The sequence below is a fragment of the Cyprinodon tularosa genome, unplaced genomic scaffold (genome assembly GCF_016077235.1).
Source record: "Cyprinodon tularosa strain WSP-4 unplaced genomic scaffold, ASM1607723v1 ctg132, whole genome shotgun sequence".
Classification (NCBI taxonomy): Eukaryota; Metazoa; Chordata; class Actinopteri; order Cyprinodontiformes; family Cyprinodontidae; genus Cyprinodon; species Cyprinodon tularosa.
This window is the reverse complement of record NW_024038137.1, coordinates 594,904-615,729: the sequence shown is the minus strand read 5'-3', so window position 1 is coordinate 615,729 and position 20,826 is coordinate 594,904. Positions and strand designations below refer to the sequence as shown.

At 40.0% G+C, this 20,826-nt stretch overlaps 1 protein-coding gene across 1 annotated transcript in view; it reads left to right on the top strand.

The window, feature by feature from the left end:
• The first annotated feature begins 3,388 nt into the window (after positions 1–3,388).
• The window catches only part of LOC119778375 (nesprin-2-like), a 105,509-nt gene continuing 88,071 nt past the window's right edge, over positions 3,389–20,826 (top strand). Inside the window, exons 1-14 of the mRNA XM_038277567.1 lie at positions 3,389–3,503; positions 6,258–6,319; positions 8,553–8,648; positions 8,730–8,807; positions 9,024–9,116; positions 9,233–9,429; positions 9,697–9,896; positions 10,027–10,127; positions 10,804–10,917; positions 10,993–11,130; positions 12,243–12,407; positions 12,493–12,605; positions 12,694–12,862; positions 13,052–13,148. Coding sequence (XP_038133495.1) covers positions 3,431–3,503; positions 6,258–6,319; positions 8,553–8,648; positions 8,730–8,807; positions 9,024–9,116; positions 9,233–9,429; positions 9,697–9,896; positions 10,027–10,127; positions 10,804–10,917; positions 10,993–11,130; positions 12,243–12,407; positions 12,493–12,605; positions 12,694–12,862; positions 13,052–13,148 — 1,696 coding nt within the window. The 5' untranslated portion in view covers positions 3,389–3,430. The remainder of the gene's footprint in view (positions 3,504–6,257; positions 6,320–8,552; positions 8,649–8,729; positions 8,808–9,023; positions 9,117–9,232; positions 9,430–9,696; positions 9,897–10,026; positions 10,128–10,803; positions 10,918–10,992; positions 11,131–12,242; positions 12,408–12,492; positions 12,606–12,693; positions 12,863–13,051; positions 13,149–20,826) is intronic.

Sequence of the window (20,826 nt, the reverse complement as noted above, 5' to 3'; positions counted from 1 at the left end):
GATTTTGAACCAATTCCCTCCTTTTTCTTTCATACTTTTTACAGTGTACCATAACACGTTCAATTGTTTCCTGTTGCTTGCAGTATTCACACATACCGGTTTTATGTTTACCTATTTTAAATAAAGTACCGTTTAATCCTGTGTTCCCAAATCTAAGTCTTGATATAATTGTTTCTTCTCTTCTGTTCCTTCCAGCACACCTCATTTCTCCCACTTTCCTCTGAATCATATAAAACCATAGTCCTTTCCTCTCTTCTTTCCATTTCGCCAACTTTCCTTCAGTTTCCGTTTAATGATGCCCTTTGTTTCCATCTTACTAATTTTAACTGACAGATCGATGGCTTCTCTTTTTGTAGAATCCTTTGCAACCTTATCTGCATTTCATTTCCTTTAACTCCCATGTGTGCTGATACCCATAAAAATATGACTGTTATGCCCATCATTGAAATTTTGTGCAAGGTTTGCTGGATTTCAATCAAAATATCTGCTCTACTATCTGAGTGACATCTCTGTAAACTGATTGGTGATGATGATGAATCTGAGCAAATAATCGCTCTCAGTGGTCTTATTTCCTCTACCCATTGTTCTGCAAACAGAATTGCTAGCATTTCTGCTGTGTATACTGAGATATTATCACTGGTTCTCTGTCCTATTATAATAAGAAACTCTGGGACAATAAAAGATACACCTCTTGTTAACTAAACTCTTTGATACATCTGTATATATCTGGATGAAACTGTAGTAACTATTAATAATATGCCTGTATTGTATGAGAATTCAAAATACACCCCCTATCCTTGTTTTTCTTTTCTAATAGTGTCAGATCTACTTTTGCTTCAGAGGTAGTGGTACTGTTGGACTGAACTTTAAATCAGTTGGTGAAACAGGTTAAGTGACAGAAGGTTAGTAAGTTGGCTCCCCCATCTGGATCATTATTAAAACCAGGATTTAGTTGCTTGTTTTTGGCCATTTAACCCAGACCTCTTAAAAGTTGTTATAATGATAAATGATTGCAGCTAAAACCTGTCACAGTAAATAATGTTGTAAAACATGTTATACAGCATCTAAATAACTAAGAATATATTGCAAAGTAAATGTATGTCAACAATATAATTTAAGCAGTAAAACCAATATAGATTAAAATGTTTGCAAATAAATACAATAAAATACATTTAAAATTCAACCCTTCAGTAAATAAATAAATAAAAAATCTATATATTAGACAGAAATGTAAGTTTATTGAAAAGTACTCCCTTGTTCTTTACTCAACAATTTTTTTCAGGCTCGTTTTGTTTGAATTATTGCATCAGGGTTGCATGAAATGAAGGTAATCAGTCTAAGCTACTGTCAAGTTTAAATGAAACCCAGGTTGCTTTTCTAGCTGCCATCAGTTTTTCTGCATTGTTAGATGTCTAAATACTGTCAACAGTTTAGTATAGGTTTAGCCTAGATCAAGCCGTTTTGCTGACAAGTCAAGCATAGCAGGTTACAAGTGCTTCTGGGAGCTATACAAATGTTTTCAGCAGAGGGAAGTGCAAAGTGCTTAAATTTTTTTGGAAGATGGCTGTGCTGTCTTTGGACTTGATAAAACTCTGCGGACCAACATTAGCAGCTATGTTTACATTTGATCACTGGTGCGCTTTAAGAAATGGAAATGTCTTGAGAGCTGTACTGAACAAAATTTCGTTTTGTATACACCCTGTGTGTACAGAAGGACAATAAAGTTCGTCTAAGTCTAAGTCTTAGTCTGACGTTGGCCCTGCAGATTATCGCTGGCTGAAGAATCTTGCTGAAGACACTGTCTTGCCCTGACTAAAGCCCACCCCTTATGAATCTTTCCAAACTCATGAATATATTTTGCTTTACATTCCTGTTAAGGCTAACATTAGGACTGCTGTTAATGACTCCTTTTCTACCCTACTTTTTCCTTCAACTCAACTTTCCTTCAATATATCTAAATACGGACCCCTAAACAGACAGTTTCTTTATAAAGGATATTGTCCACCCTATTCTTTATTTGGAGCGTCCCAGTGACTATCTGGTGGACAACTGTCAAGTCACATGTCTTTGTTTAGGCCATAGCATTGCCAGAGCATTACTGTATTCAGTCCCTTTGCATTGGTGTATGCAAAACTCTATTTGTTTTTTTTTTGTGAAACTGTATTTTGGGCATTCTTTAACCGTTAGGCATAATTATCAAAAAAAAAAAAGAGAGAAAAAGAACAACTAAGCAAACATTTGTAATGAATCTATCAATCTATCATATATGAGCTTCACAATTTAAACTGGATCACAGGGGGAAAAAACGATATTGTCAATGATTATCTAATTTGCTGACCTACATCTATAAAGAGTAAGCTCTAAACACAGTTAAACTGACCTGCAGTAACTGTCCTTTCTCTCACACAGTAATCTGATGCCTTGGACTGAAATGAAGCAAATCAGCAGGATTAGAAGCTGTTCTGGTATTAAGTTTCTCTTGTTTTCCCACTGCCATAATAGAAGTTGCCTGCTCACATTAGTAAAAGAATAAAAAAAACTCTTGCGCAGCTCCTGAGGGTAAAGATGATACTGTATAAGGAACCCAGAAGTTTTATGCAACCTCTTTTTTTCTGCAAAAGGAAATAAAACACTTTATTTTTTTAAATATCCTGTTTTAATGAGAAACCTGCTAGAAAAACTTGACACCGGATTTGCCTTATCATATAAAAGGGATGGGAAACACCTTCTGATAAATATGCCATAAACCAAAGGTCTTTAGCAGTTTCCTTATTTTCTAAGTAAAAAAAAGCCCACAAAGCTGGATCTGTTTTTAGAGACAAATTATCCTTTGATTTGCCAGTGTGTGACTTTTTTAGCCCAAAGGTTATGAAGTATTCTTTTGCCTATGAAGTCATTTGGACTCACAGCAAAAAAGGTGGGACTTTCTGCTCTTTTCTGCCATCATGCTCCAATGGGCAGGAGGCACCTTGTTCAGTTATGAGCACCTAAAGGCCACGTCCTGTTTGAAGGCATTTATGAATGCGGATCAAAGCCGAGCCAAGGGGACAACAGCTGAGGAAAGCTACTGAACAGTATTCACACTCAAATGGATTCAACTGTCTGCAGCGACTTCTACTCAGCTTCAGGTATGTTGAAGACGTGCGATCAGGTCATCTATTTTTGTTCACCAGTATTATGGAAGAAGAGAACTGGCTTTTAGAAATTATTAGTTCAGTGTTTGCATGTGTGTGCTTGTAGAGTGTGTCTGCGGTGAAATGAGGGCGTATGTGAGCTTAGGTGTGTTCCTGACATGACCAATCAAGCAGCAGACCAACTCATTCCTTTATACTGTTCTGTTATGATTTTCCTGCTCTATGTTTTATCCTTAGATTAATGATTAACAAGCCACTTTATTCAGGACCTTCTTGAAGTTGCAGCCGGCAACAGCATGGCTTCAGGATCAGAGGAAGACGATGGAGTTATTCCCCTGGACATTGAAAATGTTCACATGCTCTTACAAGGTCAGACTATTTCTGTTCTTCTGTGGATGTTGTGACGTGACCATGTGGGCCACCTTTGGTTTCTCACTGCTCACACATTGGTTTATTATATAAATGAGGTTAGTGATAGAAACAAAAACAAGAGGATCTGAAAGGATTTTAGAGTTCTATGCATGAAAACATACATAATTCTCTGTGTATTTTTGATTATCGCTGAGAATCTGCACTGGACACGATGCCAACTGCTGGTCATTGCTATCAGTTTGAATTTTCTTTGATCTTTTACTTTCTGTTTGTAAGGGAACGAAACCAACAGATTTTATGATTCCTGAAAAGACAGTATCATTTTACAAATTATAAAAATTACTTACCTCTTGAAGACAGAATTTATTTTTTCACTCAACTTTGATTATTTCATTAATAGTCCTTAGGAGCAGGAGCTGTTTCATGACACATTAACAGAAATAATAGCTGGTCAATTCAAACGGCAAATAGAAGTAAGATTATTATGAAAAACAGATTCACAGGCACATTTGTACTCCTAAATAGATAGATGATAAATTTAGCTTTTTGTTAAAAAACAAAAACCCAGGAAATAGAACATGCAGTTGTCTTGTGGGATCATATTTATTAAAGAAAAACAAGGGTATTTAAACCAATCCTTTATGAGAATATGGTTTATAAATTAACTGTTATGGATCACATTTATTTGGTTATTTTTGCCCAAACGGTATAACAGTCCTATCGTTAGAGTTATTCAAATGTTTAAATAAAACCTCTCTGATATGAAGTAGACTTAGAGGTCCAAAAGTACACCAGATCATGCCAGATCTTCAAAAACACACAAAAGTAATTTATACTGAAAATAGTCACAGAGTCATCATTAAGCCTAGAGTAGATGAAACTACTGCTGTTAAAAAAATCAGCAGTAAAGCTTTTCTGTAAGGTTTTAACAAACTCTTTTTGTTGTTGTTGTTTTTGACATATGTTATAATCTGGTATAAAATGAACTCAGCATTTAATACAAAATAAAATTATAGTCGAACATGGTGGTAGTTGTAAGATGATAAGGGATGCCTTAACTTTTTATTATATAGATGACTTTGTACATTCAAATGTTTAAAAAGAAAATCTACGGTATATTATTTTACTGGCCTAGTCAAAGTCTGGCTTAAAACCTCCTGTGACATAACTTTAAAAAGGCTGTTTGTTGTGACTTGTTTTGTCTGCTGTTTCCAAGCGTGACACAAAGAGTTATTAGCTTTAGGGAGCTTTCTTTTTCCCATAGGGCAAGCTGGTTTGGATAACTTTTAGCCCCTTAAGGAATGATGACAGATCTTTGTATTTACTAAGGTTATTTTGTCTGGGATTAGACTGTATGATGAGCAAAAATACTGTGAGAAAAGTGTAATAAAAAATAATTTATCATGCTTCTGTTACTATTGATTAGAAGATGCAAAAAAGCTAATAAAAGAGATTGATTAATGTCATAAATAGGAAAAGCTTAATACAATGTAAAGCTTATTTTTGAATGTTTGGAAATCGACATATTATTTTCAGAATTCTGAAACATGAACTTTCAGTTGAGTTGCAGTTACAGGCCCAGAATAACATCTGTCAAACAATGAAAAAAGTATCTCAGCATTAGATTGGCTGTGGAAATAAAGACCATAATTGTTTCACTTCATCCTGGAATCCCAACTTCTTTATTTCTAACAGAAAAAAACTCTCCGCTTTGAAGAGTGGATTTCATGAAACAATTAAAAAACTGTTTTAAACACAGTATCATTTAAAAATTGACTTATTGTAGAAATAAAATAGAACAGATGATGGATCCATAAGTATTTGTTTGCCTGTATGTGCCTGTAGTTGCTCTTTCTTCTAAATTTACCACCACAAACCATTCTTTACACTGAAAACAGAAAGTTTTTTACTTTTTACACAAGTACCGCCCTATTTAACGTTTAGTCTTTATGTGTTATGAACAGGGTGGAGTTAAGCAATTACACCGTTTAGAGGTATCTGCCGTGGCAGGCTCTTAAACAAACAGCAAAGCTCACTATCAGATTTATGGCTATTTTTAATATAACCAAATATATTTATGGAAAGAATGTTGATTTGTTTTTGACAAGTGTAAAGTTGTAGTCGTCAAACATGTGATGATGAGTGTCGGCTGTGTTTGTGTGTGTTGGCCTGAGGTTTCTTTCTATCCAGGACTGTGCTTAGTTACGGTGTGTATGAGTGTGTGTTTATCTCCGTATCCATGTCTCTCTCTGTCTTGGAGCCGATCCCGTATAGCAGGCAGATCCTGGTTCTTACATTTACTTTAGCCTAATGAAGAAGGCAAACGCTCTACAGCTGCTCCATGGGGGGAGAAGACACATTTTACTCAGTTTTAAATGGATGCCTTTTATGGTTATCATGCATGGGCAAAAGTAACTTAAGATTGTAAACATGGAGTTCAGAGAGTTTCTGTTCTCTGAAGAGGGTGAGTGATCGGTGTGCTCGTTCCTGTAGAAGCGCTTTTCATTTTGTCACAAATGTTGAGTTTATTCACAAACTTACAGGGAGGCATAAACTAGGATGTTTGGTTGAGGACTTTCACTTATGGTTCAGTTGTTGATTTACAAATCTGGAATATCACTACAAATGAATTTATTCTTTACTCAGCTTAAGTTCTTCCATCAAATCTTCCACAATAGAGTTTTTTTTTACATCATAAGAATGCCAGAAACAATTAACTATGTGTTTTTTCTTTTTTTTTTTCTTTAACAGTGGAGCATGAACAGATCCAGAAAAGGACATTTACCAACTGGATAAATGCTCAACTTGCCAAGGTGTGTTGGAAAGTCATGATTACCTTTCTGTGTCACAGCAAGAAAGCCCCTAGGCTTCTCAGTAATATAGTAGGTGGAGCAGTAATGCTTTATAAAAAGGTTGCTCCAGATAATCAAGTCTGCAGAGCTTGTATTACACTTTGTTCTTAAGTACAAGTGTAAGATGAAAATAGGGTATTTTCAACTCTCTTCTTTTTAATAAAATGCAGCTCACGTCTGTTAATCTGGTTAAATAATACGGTATGTCTCAGGCAATCTGTTTTCAAATAAAATAAAACATAACACACTTTGTTAACAATCTCTGAGAAAAATGGCGTCACCATGCTGCTGCTGAGTCATATATCATACAAATCTTTGTGCAGAGCTAAAGAAGCCGACTCACTGGTCAGAGAGCAGTGAAGCAGCTCTAGCCAGCCCCCTTTGGACAGAGACTCTGCTCTGCTGACATGGAACTGAAGTATAAATAGTCCCTCAGTGGAGCAGAACATCATGTAATCTGAACCCAGCTTCTTCTTAACTTTGTTTAGCATTGACTGAATCCACAACCTGCGACCTGTTGTGAAATTCAGGAACTGGAAAATATCTCTTTCAGATTGCAGTGTAGTATTTAATGTCTTGATCATTTGCAAAAGTCTCAAAGACCTGTGACATTATCAGTAGTTAGTCTTTTAATGTTTTCTTGGTGCTCTTCTGATTAAAGACCCTGTTTTCATTGGCTTTCCTCTTCTAGCATGTGACACAATTAAAAATCATATCAGGTCACATTAGATAACTTTTCATATTACAACTAAAAACTGCAATGTAGTATGTGCTTTAAAGCTTTGTAGAACCACTGTTTGCTGCATGTTGTTTGTGTTTTGGCTCCACCTGCTTTGTAAGAATAGGATATACATAATGAATATGCATAAAGAACAGACAGATACCACATGTTTGTTGTAACTGTCCAGTGGGAAAGTGAACCTTTGCACCTCATTCAAGTCTTGCTGCCTCTTCCAGCTTCAATTGCAGCCCTTATCAATGAAAATTATTCCCTTACTATGCTGCTATCATCACTATGTTTCACAAATGCCAGACATGTTTAGTGTCATACAAAGTGCTATGATGTTGTTATTTTTTCATTTGATTTCTTTTAACACTTTAGATTATCTTTTGTATGAATGATGCTACAGAGGTATAATCTTTTCCCCACTAATAGTGTTCTATATGCAGGTCAGAAAGTTGGACTTCGGCCTATTAAATCTCCTTCCAAATACTTTTTATGCTCTCTCATGGCTTGTGGCAAACTTTATGCTAGACTATCTGTGACTGCCTCTCATTAATAAAATTATTTTCCTCCAGAAAGGCCAGATCTGAGGAATAAAAAGCCAACAGTTGTCCTGCAACTGAGCAGTACATCACCGCAGCTCCTCCAAAATTACCATGTACATCTTTACTTTTCCTTTAGTTTAGCTGTCAGTCATTTAGGTTGTAAAGCATTGCCTCTTGTTAGGTTTGCAGTTGTGCCATCAGCTGTCAATTTTCATGGATTGAATTAAGCTCTCTGAAATGTCCATAGTTTGAAACTTAGTTTAATCACAAAACCCAGCTTTAAAGTAATCTGGAACTGTGCTGTTAAATTGTCTAATGGGTTCCTTGGTCTTAATGAGACTGTTTGTTCTCTAATGTTTGCTGTCAACCCTTGGAAACCTCCAGCGAACAGCTGGAGTTATACCAAGATATACACCAATGTGGCTGTGTTTACTAATTAGGTGACTGCTGGACTTTGTTAAGTAGAGGTTAGTGACCTGACTTAACCCCACACTGCATTATAGTGTATAACTAAGCCCCAAAATCCAACTCCCCCCACGTGACCCAATACATATTAAGAACAAAATGGAAAGAAGAGATGATGGATTTAGGAATGTATGTAGGGGTGTGGTATGAAATGGGCTTAATACATATGGATTCTGCACCTTTTGAATGTGAAAAATGTTAATACTTCAACATCTTTCAACTTCTTTGTTTTATGCAAGACCAGAAATATTGACTTGTGGGGTGTGAATACTTTTGCAAGGTTCTGTTTGTACAAAAACTAACATATTTTTTGGTGTATAATCAGGTTTTTTTTATTTACTATGGTGCATCTACAACTGACAGATCCTGTAGTAAATGTAAAATGCATTCAAATACACCCTCCACTTCTCCTGATCTGTTTGTTATATTTTAAATGAATTCAGATATTTTTCGGTTTCAGAGATGTCCACCTTCATATGTGTCAGACCTGTTTTTGGACCTCAAAGATGGTTCACGGCTGCTGGATCTGTTGGAAGTGATGAGCGGTCAGTCAATGGTGAGGACAGACCTGAAATGTGTTCATCGAAAGAAAAAAAAATAAAGAAAAAATGTCTTAAACTGCTAAACTTCCCCCTAGAAAAGACAGAGAGGTCGAGGAGTTTTCCAGCAGAGGGCCAACATTGAGACAGCACTAAACTTTCTCAAGAGAAAATCTGTAAGTTTGGTTTTTTGCCTTTAGTTAGCTCACTTTCTTAAAAAAACTAAAATTAAAACATTCAGCACTTAAACAGACAACGTTGATCACATTATGTCTCTTCACATGTCTTTCCTACTGTATTTTTAAGATAAAAAAAAAAACAAACTAAAAAACTAAAAGGTTAGTTTTATGTACCCAAAGCGCACATTAAGAGTGGAATTGTTATGTGTGTAGATCAAGCTGGTGAACATAAATATTCCAGACATCATAGACGGACGTCCATCCATCATTCTTGGCCTCGTGTGGACCATCATTCTCCGCTGTCATGTGAGCATAATTCCAGATTAAATGAAATGGTTGTTTCATGTGGATTTTTTTTTTACAAAGCTGAGCATTGGCATCTGTGTCATCTGGGTTTAAAGTTTTTTTTGTAACTGTTTTAGATTGAGGAGCTGGCCAGTGCTCTGTCCTTTAGCTCCCGCCATTCCTCCCTCGACTCTGTAGCGAGCTTAGACTCCTGGTCTGGAAGCCCCATCCCAGCCAGTCCAGTCCCTTCTGGTCGGGTATCACCTCTTCATCGACGGTTCCGCGTTTCCGCCAAAAAGGCTCTGCTCATGTGGGTCAGGGACCAATGCAAAAAGTATGTTTGATATAATTATTCCTTTTTTTATTGCATGCTCCAAATATATGCCAAACTTTAGACTACATTCTTCAACCTATCTAGTTTACTATAATTTCTCAGCAGGGGTCTGAATACGTCAATGATTTCATTGTTATTTTATTGTTTTTGTTGTCCAGCCAAGCTTATGCTCCCATGGCTTAAATTTAATCAGTTTTATTTCTATCTGTTAAACTTTAACATGTCAGTAAAGGATAAGATAAAAACTATGACTCTGATTCTGCGTAGGGTTAATTGCACCGTCAACGTGAAAGAGTTTAAGTCCAGCTGGAGAAGTGGGGAGGTCTTTCTGGCCATCCTGTGCTCGCTCAGACCAGAACTGGTGGATCTATCAAAGGCCCAGACCAGAAGCAGTCTGGAGAACCTGGAAGAAGCCTTTCATCTGGCTGAAAGGGAACTCCACATTCCTCGTCTCCTGGACCCCCAAGGTGCCGCGGAAGCATTTCGACTTTCAAGTTTTTTTTATATCCTTACTTAATTTCCTTTGCATTCCAAAAATAAAGCAAATGCAGAACACAATTGCTCTGATGGAAATCAACCTTCCTCCTTTCTCTTTAGATGTTGATGTCAAGGATCCTGATGAAAAGTCCATTATGACTTATGCTGCCCAGTTTCTGCAGTATTCCAATGACATGCCATCGCCTGAAGACCACCTGCAGGTTAGAAGGAAGATTGTAAATTAATTTAACATTTGTTTAGTTTTTTTATTTCTTCTTTAATTGGCTTTTTAAAGTGGCTTTTAACCCTATTTGGTCATTTTTCCCAACTAATTTTCTTCAAAGATGCATCCACTTTAAGTTTTTTTCACATGCTAATAGTTGATATTTCTGTCACTCTTTTATGTAACCAATAAGAGTTTTTGGATTATACAGGTAAAATGTTTAGTATGCCAGCTGACCAAAACTATGAAATCTACGAGTCTTTTTCCCCGCTTTGAACCTCCAAACCTTCTACCTGAAACTGCAGCTTTTGAACTCATCTTCTCTTCCTTTTGGCTCCATCTTTCCATCTTTGAACTGATGGTGGCTTAGCTGTTTCCTTCAGAGCAAACTCCAATTTTCTCCCCTGAGAGCTTGCATGCTCACTTCGCTCCAGCAGTTGCTCTCTCACCTTTACACCAGGTACATGCTCCTCTGCTATCTTCTTTCCCTTTTTTGCCTGTTAATTGCACGTAATTTGTTCTAATCTAAAAGCAAACTGAAGCACAGTTTGGTCAAGCTTATTATTAGTCAAAGAAAAACCTTCAAGTAAAGCTGGTTTTATGATCGTACAACTGTAAAGCTGTAATTTGCCTCAGTTAACTATGCAATGCTTACATCTAACAACCTTACAAAGGTGTCGCCTAGTGAGCGGACGCAGGATGTGACTTGTTGGCTGCAGCAGGCCTATAAGGAGATTTCAGAAACATGGACAGCCACAGAGGGATCAACTTATGCCGAAAAATATCAGGTAATTCAAGGCACAATAACCTACACAATGCACTTATATGTTGTTGGATAAAAGTAGTTACTTGTTTTGTTTTAGGTATATGAAAGCCTTACTGCTTCCTTTGCTGAGCAGAGAAGATTGGTTATGCGTCTCCTTGCAGCCACACGACGATGCCCAGAACTAGACCAAGAACAGCAAGCCCTGAGGACAGCATGGGAGCGACTGGAGCAAGAAGTAAGAAAATCTGCTTTGCTTATAAAAGTCACACTTAATGTTTAAACCCCTTTTAGCTGACTTTGTGAGTTAAATTTTTCCATGTTTGTGCACATGGAACCACCAGCAAGCAGATGTTAAAATACATTTGTCCTCCACAGGCAAAAACATAAAAGCAATAATTTGCACCCATGTTGCAAAGGTGCCTGAAACCTGAATCAACAACATTATATCTATAGTACTTAAAAAATGCAATTTAGTTTTTTAAAGTGTTTTATACACTCATAGCTTTAATTAAAAAAGGAATTTAAAATATAACAAACAAAATTAAAACAATAAATTAAGTTGAGTCATGAAGTGAAGTAAAAATAAATAAAAATAAAATAATAACAACCCAAAAGCCAACAACAAGCAGCAAACTCCTATGCAGCATAAAGTGGGAAACCATTTTTAGATAAGAAACCGTGAAAAAAAAGGGTCTGTTTATCTCTAGAAAGATCTGGGACTTTGAAAGAGATCATGGCATCTTGTTCTGTTTAAACTACCATCTGGTGAGCTCAACCAAGTAAAAAGGGGATGGGTTTTCATTTTTTTTATATGCAGAATAATTTCCTAGAATTATTAAACACATAAAATGAGATACAGAAATGAATTATTATGGGGAAAGTGCTGTTCTATTGACCAAAGGAAGTTAAATAGTTTAGACAGAACCAGCAACTGTGTCACAACTAAATTCTTGCAAAAACTGGTTGGTATAAATATCCTTGAATTAAAGGTTTGTGTTTCATTTTTCTATTTCTTATCGTATTGCATTAAATTTGACCAAATTAATAAGCAGTTAATTCATATTTTAGGATAGTATGTAGATTATCACCAGAATGAAGCAGCTTCTCAGTTATTGTGAGAAAGTTCTGAAACATTTCCACCAAATAAAAAAGGAGATTTGATTTTGCCTTGGAGCTGTAGTTTAATTCTTTAAATAACAAATAATGTCTGATTCTTTCTTATATTCTTATTTGCTGTCTTTATCGTTCATGGGAGACTTCATGGATGCTTGATGTTAATATCACAGGGAACTTTCTCTTCTTGCGTTCAGAAGGTTTTAATCCCCCAATGCATCTGTCCTTCTTCAGCTCCGAAGGTGTGAAGCCGATGTGGAGCAGAGTCTCCCTCCTCCTCTGGACTCGGTCGTGATGTGGCTGCAGAGAGGAGAGGCTGCGCTAACAGAAGAGGGAAGGGCAGCGAAAGATCATGTAGAAGCTGCCAAACAGGCAAGAGCAAAGCAAGACCAACTAAAGGTAGTCTTCTGTTAAAGAACAATAACAAATACCCTAATATTTATTAAACCTGTCAGCTTATTTTTTTCTAATTTATTTTTTGCAGACATTAATCAAGGAGATGAATCATTATGTGAAGCTCACTGATACTTATCATAATGTGGATGATTCCGGAAATATGGCAGTGCCTCAAGAAAAGCTTGACGACATAAAGAACCGGTTTGTGAAATAATTATTGTAGTCACATTAGACAGTTTTGTAAAATACTTTTCATTCATTTGTAACATTTATCTTGTTAAAAAAACAGTGTGACTGGCATTCGAGTTTCTGCAAAATATGAAATCATAAAGCTAGAATATGAGGAAAATTACCACACGGTGCAGGATCTCCTGAGAGAAGTCAGGGCGAAGGTCCAGACCTGGAAAGCTCCTTACACATCCCAGGAGTCCGTTCAGGTTCTTCTGCTTGACTGGCATGTGAGTTTAAAACTGTTAAATCAAAAATGATGAACTTTAAGTCCGATTCTCTGATTCTAAGTCGATATCTGATTATCTGTCGTTATTATTAATCTATTCATAGAATCATGATATTCTACATCTCATCAGATTATATTCTTCTAAAGATCTGGTCGATTTTAATCTCCTTTTTCACATTTTTTTTTTCAGGAAACAATAGAGCATCAGGGATTGCTCTTAATTTTGATTGATGCTCTACAAAGCTTGAAGGACAAGATGAATGTTTATACCAGCAAAGCTTCTCTAGGTATGCAACCTTTATAGTACCATAAACACTCATTGGTACTTCTGGTAAGGCAAGGACAGTTTATTTCTATAGCACATATGCTGGTGATGATTCTCAGTCATCCGGGTCATAATCATCCCAAAAAAGTCCAGTGAATTTGTTTTTAAACTTTCTTTAGCACATTTTCCTACATTCAAACTCAATTCAAAGTGGAGTGTGATGTATAAATCATTAGAAAACAAATACAGAGATAGAATATAGGCAGGTAAAGAGAATGAAATGAATGATGATTCTGTTGGGAGTTAAAATGGACGAGTCAAAGCCAGTTATAAATACATTAGATTTTAATATGGATTTAAAAGAAGACAGTATTTCAGGGCTTCAGTGTTTTCACTGAATCCCTGGAGCATAGGAGCTAAATAAGGTTCAGGAAATGGAGAGAATACAGGTGCTGGTCATAAAATTAGAATATCATGAAAAAGCAGATTGATTTCAGTAATTCCATTTAAAAAGTGAAACTTGTATATTATATTCATACATTACATACAAACTCATATATTTCAGATGTTTATTTTGTTTAATTTTGATGATTACAAATGACAACAAATGAAAATCTCAAATTCATCATATCAGAAAATTAGAATATTACTGAAGACCAATAAAAACAAAGGATTTATAGAAATGTTGGCCAACTGAAAAGTATGAACATGAAAAGTATGAGCATGTACAGCACTCAGTATTTAGTTGGGCCTCCTTTGGCCTGTATTACTGCAGCAATGCGGCGTGGCATGGAGTCGATCAGTCTGTGGCACTGCTCAGGTGTTATGATAGCCCAGGTTGCTCTAATAGTGGCTTTTAGCTCTTCTGAATTGTTGGGTCTGGTGTATTGCATCTTCTTCTTCACAATACCCCATAGATTTTCTATGGGGTTAAGGTCAGGAGAGTTTGCTGGCCAATTAAGAACAGGGATACCATGGTCCTTCAACCAGGTACTGGTAGCTTTGGCACTGTGTGCAGGTGCCAAGTCCTGTTGGAAAATGAAATCTGCATCTCCAAAAAGTTGGTCAGCTGCAGGAAGCATGAAGTGCTCTAAAACTTCCTGGTATGTGGCTGCGTTGACCCTGGACCTCAGAAAACACAATGGACCAACACCAGCAGATGACATGGCACCCCAAACCATCACTGACTGTGGAAACTTTACACTGGACTTCAAGCAACGTGGATGAAGTGCCTCTCTTCTTTTCCTCCAGACTCTGGGACCTTGATTTCCAAAGGAAATGCAAAATTTACTTTCATCAGAGAACATGACTTTGGACCACTCACCAGCGGTCCAGTCCTGTTTCTCTTTAGCCCAGGCAAGACGCTTCTGACGCTGTCTGTGGTTCAAGAGTGGCTTGACACAAGGAATGCGACAGCAGAAACCCATGTCTTTCATACGTCTGTGTGTGGTGGTTCTTGAAGCACTCACTCCAGCTGCAGTCCACTCTTTGTGAATCTCCCCCACATTTTTGAATGGGTTTTGTTTCACAATCCTCTCCAGGGTGCGGTTATCTCTCTTGCTTGTACACTTTTTTCGACCACATCTTTTCCTTCCCTTCGCCTCTCTATTAATGTGCTTGGACACTGAGCTCTGTGAACAGCCAGCCTCTTTAGCGATGACCTTTTGTGTCTTGCCCTCCTTGTGCAAGGTGTCGATGGTCGTCTTTTGGACAACTGTCAAGTCAGCAGTCTTCCCCATGATTGTGTAGCCTATAGAACTAGACTGAAAGACCATTTAAAGGCTTTTGCAGGTGGTTTGAGTTAATTAGCTGATTAGAGTGTGGCACCAGGGGCCATCAATTTTGAACCTTTTCACAATATTCTAATTTTCTGATATGATGAATTTGAGATTTTCATTTGTTGTCATTTGTAATCATCAAAATTAAACAAAATAAACATCTGAAATATATGAGTTTGTATGTAATGTATGAATATAATATACAAGTTTCACTTTTTAAATGGAATTACTGAAATCAATCTACTTTTTCATGATATTCTAATTTTATGACCAGCACCTGTATTTAAAACAGGTCTTCACCTTCAAGTCTATTCCCCTATAAAAAGAAACGGGGTCTAATGGCTTTAGAAATGTTCTTTTTTTTTTTTTTTTTTAGATTAGATTTATTAGTATTTTTGGTTAACTGCAACTGTTTTTACTTGGATCTATCACTTTACTTGGATTTTCACTTTATTTGGATTTAGTTTTTACATATGCATAGATATACCTACAGATATATATACAGAAGAGCTATATGTGTATATATTTTATCTCTTTTTATTCTTATTGTTTTATCTTTATTATATTGTATAGTTGGATGTGTGTATATTGTCATGATGGGTTCACTAAAAGCGACCCAAGAATGCAGAACACCACTGACGGACACAGGGATGAAAGTTTAACAAGTTTATTGATGCATAAGCACACAGAATATACTGGTTCAGGTTCGGGGCCTGGATACTGGTTCACCGGAGTCTGCGTGAGAGACAGTTCAGTTAGCGTTGCCAACAGTGGTTTGATTTCCTGAAGTTTACTGATTGTACCTTGAGGGTTCTTGAGGTTAGCTTTGGGAGGGTCTCTGTTGGATCTGGAGAAGAGTTCATCAGCAGAGTCCGTTTGCTGCTTCAGCGTCTCACGTCTAATATGAACAGACCTTGGTTTAGGGTTTCCCAGCTCTAGTCCAGAGCTGCTTGGAAGTTCTCTGTGATTCTTCAGGTTTGGCTCTGAGGGTCGGCTCGGCAGGTTAGCTCTTCCTGAGCTTTCACAGAGGAGGCTCAGGTTTCCAACTGGAACAACACTGCAGCGTTGAGGCAAGGTCTGAAGACAGCTTAAGTAGTGGATCCTCTGATGATCTTGATGAGCTTCAGCTGTGCAGGAGGCTCCTTCAGAGGATCCACGGCGGACTCTGCTGGAGAAAGGTGGAATTTCTCCAGCTCCCAACAGTACCACCCCCCCTCAACGACCGCCCCTTGGCGGTCCGGAAGAGGTTGATGGGCAGGAACGCTCGTACTCCTCGATAAGGGCAGGATCGAGGATGTACGAGCCCGGAACCCACTGGCGATCCTCCGGTCCGTAGCCCTCCCAGTCGACGAGGTACTGCCATCCGCGACCTCGTCGACGGGAGTCCACAATGCGACGGACAGTGAAGGCCGGATGACCATCGACCTCCAGGGCGGGTGGTGGGGAGTCGGATGGTGGGCACAGAGGGCTCGAAGAGACAGGCTTGACTTGGGAAACGTGGAAGGTAGGGTGGATTCGGAGGGACTGAGGTAGTTGGAGACGGACGGCTGAGGGGTTGATGACTCGAGTGATCTTGTAGGGCCCGATGAACCTGGGAGAGAGGTTTCGAGACATCCCCTTGAGGGGAATGTCTCGAGTGGACAGCCATACCTCCCGGCCCTCAGTGTACTCGGGGGCGGGGCGTCTCCTGGCGTCGGCGAAGCGTTTACTGGACTCTGTTGACCGGTTGAGGGTGGCGATGGTTTCTCTCCAGATTCTTTGGCAACGGCGGATGTGTTGGTTTACGGACTGGACCGAAATCTCTCTCTCGTCTGCGGGGAAAAGAGGTGGTTGATAGCCGAGACTAACCTGGAACGGGGATTGTCCGGTGGATGCAGATCTGAGGGAGTTGTGTGCGTATTCTATCCAAGGGAGAAATTGGCTCCAGTCCACGGGATTGCTTGAAGTGAGGCAGCGAAGGGTTGATTCCAACTGCTGGTTCATTCTCTCAGTCTGACCATTAAATTGGGGGACGTAACCAGAGGTGAGAGAGGGTTTGCAGCCGAGGGCAGAACAGAAAGCCTTCCAGACCTGGGAAATGAACTGTGGGCCTCTGTCCGAGAGGATCTCTTGGGGAATGCCGTGTAGCCGGAAAACATGCTTGATAAGGAGCTGGGCTGTCTGGAAGGCCGTGGGAAGTTTTCTAAGGGGAATAAGATGGCAGGACTTCGAGAAACGGTCAACAATGGTGAACATGGTGGACATACCTCGAGAGACAGGGAGACAGGTGACAAAATCAATGGCTATATGGGACCAAGGACGCGAGGGAACAGGAAGCGGCTGGAGCAGGCCAGAAGGAGGTTGGTGTGAGGCTTTGTTACGGGCACATGTGGGGCAAGCCAACACATACTCCTTGACGTCCCTTTGGAGAGTGGGCCACCAGAAGCATCTTGAGATGAGAGCTACAGTTCTGCTGACTCCTGGATGAGCAGAGAACTTGGCGGCGTGCATCCAATGGATGAGACGGGACCTGACGGATGATGGAACATAGGTTCGGTTAGTGGGACCGTTACCTGGATCGGGTTCAGTGGCCAGGGCTGAGTTGATGAGGTCAGTTATTTCCCAGTTGACCACCCCCACTGTGCAGGAAGCCGGAAGAACAGGTTCAGGTGTCTCGGGATGATCGACGGAGTAGAGACGAGAGAGAGAATCGGGCTTGACATTTTTGGATCCGGGTCTGTAGGAGATGATGAGATTGAACCGAGAGAAGAAAATTGACCACCTGGATTGGCGAGGATTAGCCTGTTTGGTTGACTGGATGTAAGCCAGGTTCTTGTGGTCAGTCCAAACAAGAACCGGATGCTCAGCTCCTTCCAGCCAATGTCTCCATTCTTCCAACGCCAGTTTACTGGCCAGAAGCTCTCGGACACCCACATCGTAATTTTGCTCTGCAGAAGAAAGTCTACGGGAGAAGAAAGCACAAGGGTGTATCTTTTGATCAGAATCTAGTCTCTGGGATAGGACTGCTCCAACACCAGAATCTGAAGCATCCACCTCAAGAATAAACTGCTTCGCTGGGTCAGGTTGCATAAGCACAGGTGCTCTGGAAAACAAGGATTTTAATTTATCAAACGCTGCTTGAGCCTCAGGAGTCTACTGAAAAATGCGTTTGACAGAGGTCAGAAAAGTTAATGGAAGGGCGGTCTGGCTGTAGTTTCTGATAAACCGACGATAGAAGTTAGCAAAACCTAAAAACCTTTGTAGCTGTTTGCGGTTCTCTGGAACTGGCCAGTCTAATACTGCCTTAATCTTGTCCTCAGATGGTTTTACCTCGCCGCCCTCGAGCACAAACCCCAAAAAGGTGACTGAAGGTTGATGAAATTCGCACTTCTCGGCTTTCACGAACAGCTTGTTCTCCAGCAGTCTCTGAAAAACAAGGCGGACATGTTTCTTGTGTTCATCGAGGTTCTTGGAGTAAATGAGAATGTCGTCAATGTACACGAAAACAAATACATTGAGAAAGTCTCTGAGAACATCATTTACGAGGGCCTGGAAGCAGGCTGGAGCGTTAGTTAGACCAAAGGGCATTACTAGATATTCGAATTGGCCCAAGGGTGTTTTGAAGGCTGTTTTCCATTCGTCGCCTTCACGGATCCTAAGGAGATGATAAGCGTTTCTTAAATCCAGTTTAGAAAACACCGTAGCTCCCTGTACAGGTTCAAACGCAGAGGCAAGGAGAGCAAGTGGGTATTTGTTCTTAACTGTAATCTGATTCAAACCTCGATAGTCAATACAAGGTCTCAGGGAACCATCCTTCTTCCCCACGAAGAAGAACCCGGCGCCCAATGGAGAGGAAGATGGACGGATTATTCCAGCAGCTAAAGATTCGTTGATGTATTTTTCCATGGTTTCTCTTTCGGGCTTGGAAATATTATACAATCTGCTGCTGGGTAGAGGAGCACCAGGTAAAAGTTCAATGGCGCAATCGTATGGTCTGTGTGGAGGTAGGGACGTCGCACTGACCTTACTGAAGACAGGGGCTAGGTCATGGTACTCAGAAGGAACTGAAGAAAGGTCAGGAGAGTCCATCTCCCCCCCACCTCTAGGAGACCCCACCAAGGGGGCAGCAGAACGAAGGCATGTTTCATGGCATGAGATGGACCATGATTCCAGGTGACGCTTGGTCCAGTTAATGTGAGGATTATGCTTCTCCAACCATTCGAAACCGAGCACCAGCGGGGAACATGCTGAGGGAAAAACAAATAATGTTATAGTCTCTCGGTGGTTACCTGACAGAAGTAGCTCGAGGGGCTGAGTTTGATGGGTAACTTGATGGAGTCTTTTTCCGTCAATAGCGGATACACTGAGAGGCTGAGTCAGAGGAATGGTTTCAATTTGGAGTTGCTGGACGAGGTTAGAATTGATTAGGTTACGTTCACAGCCTGAGTCGATGAATGCAGAAAAAGAGAGGTTTTGATTAGCACAGAACAACGTGGCAGGAAGTAACAGTCAAGGAGATTTCTTAGTGTTTATCTGGCCCGCCAGACTCCTCAGATCTTCTGGCGGGCCCAGGCTTTTGATTTAGCCGGGCAGGAAGCGATGAAGTGTCCACTCTCGCCACAGTAAATACATAATTTGCTTAGAAAACGCCTTTGCCTCTCCTCTGGAGTGAGCCTAGTGTGTCCCACCTGCATGGGTTCGACATCCCTTTCGCTCGAATGAGAGGCCTGAATAGGCAACGGTAGAGACTGGGACTTAGGCCTCTGAATGGGCAGCTGCTCTGTAGAGGAAGAACAAACAGTCACGTTATGTGAGGCAGAAGAAAGTGTACCCTGCTTCTTTGAACTGTTTCTGGCACGAATTCTATTATCCAATCTAATGGAGAGGCGAATTAGATCTTCGAGGGTAGCTGGTTCGTCGAGGGTTGCGAGCTCATCCTTAATGTGCTCATTTAATGCCATGAAAAAGGCTCCCTTTAGAGCGCTTTGGTTCCATCCGGAAGCTGCCGCTTTAACCCGGAAGTTAATGGAAAATTCAGCCACCGAAGAGTTTCCCTGTTTTAGGTTGAAAAGAGCTCTGGAGTCTATAGTTTGGTCAGTTTCCTGGTTGAATACCTGGGTAAATTCAGAGATGAAATCAGAGTAATAGCAGTTTAAGCTATCGTCAGCGGCGAATCTTGCCTGAGCCCATTCCAAGGCTCTTCCTGTTAACTGTGAGAGAATAAAAGTTATTTTCTTGTAATCCGTGGAAAAGCTGCCAGGGGAGTTCTGAAAAATCAATCGACATTGAAATAAAAATCCTTTGCAATCTTTTATGTTACCAGAAAATCTTTCTGGGAGACTAGGACGGAACTCTGATGACGTCACTGCTGGTGAACTCGGAGGAGGAACTGGACCCTGAAATGGTTGTTGTGCAGCATTAGCGCTGTTCAGATAATTAGCACAGCTCTGTAGCATGTGGTTATGAGTGTCAACCAGGCGGTATAACTCACGGAGCGTTTGGGTTTGTCCTTGAATTTGGGCATCCTGCTCCTCCAGTCAACGGGTGAGGTGATCTGCTGGGCCTTGAGTTTGGCCGCAGTGTTCTGTCATGATGGGTTCACTAAAAGCGACCCAAGAATGCAGAACACCACTGACGGACACAGGGATGAAAGTTTAACAAGTTTATTTATGGACAAGCACACAGAATATACTGGTTCAGGTTCGGGGCCTGGATTCTGGTTCACCGGGGTCTGCGTGAGAGACAGTTCAGTTAGCGTTGCCAACAGTGGTTTGATTTCCTGAAGTTTACTGATTGTACCTTGAGGGTTCTTGAGGTTAGCTTTGGGAGGGTCTCTGTTGGATCTGGAGAAGAGTTCATCAGCAGAGTCCGTTTGCTGCTTCAGCGTCTCACGTCTAATATGAACAGACCTTGGTTTAGGGTTTCCCAGCTCTAGTCCAGAGC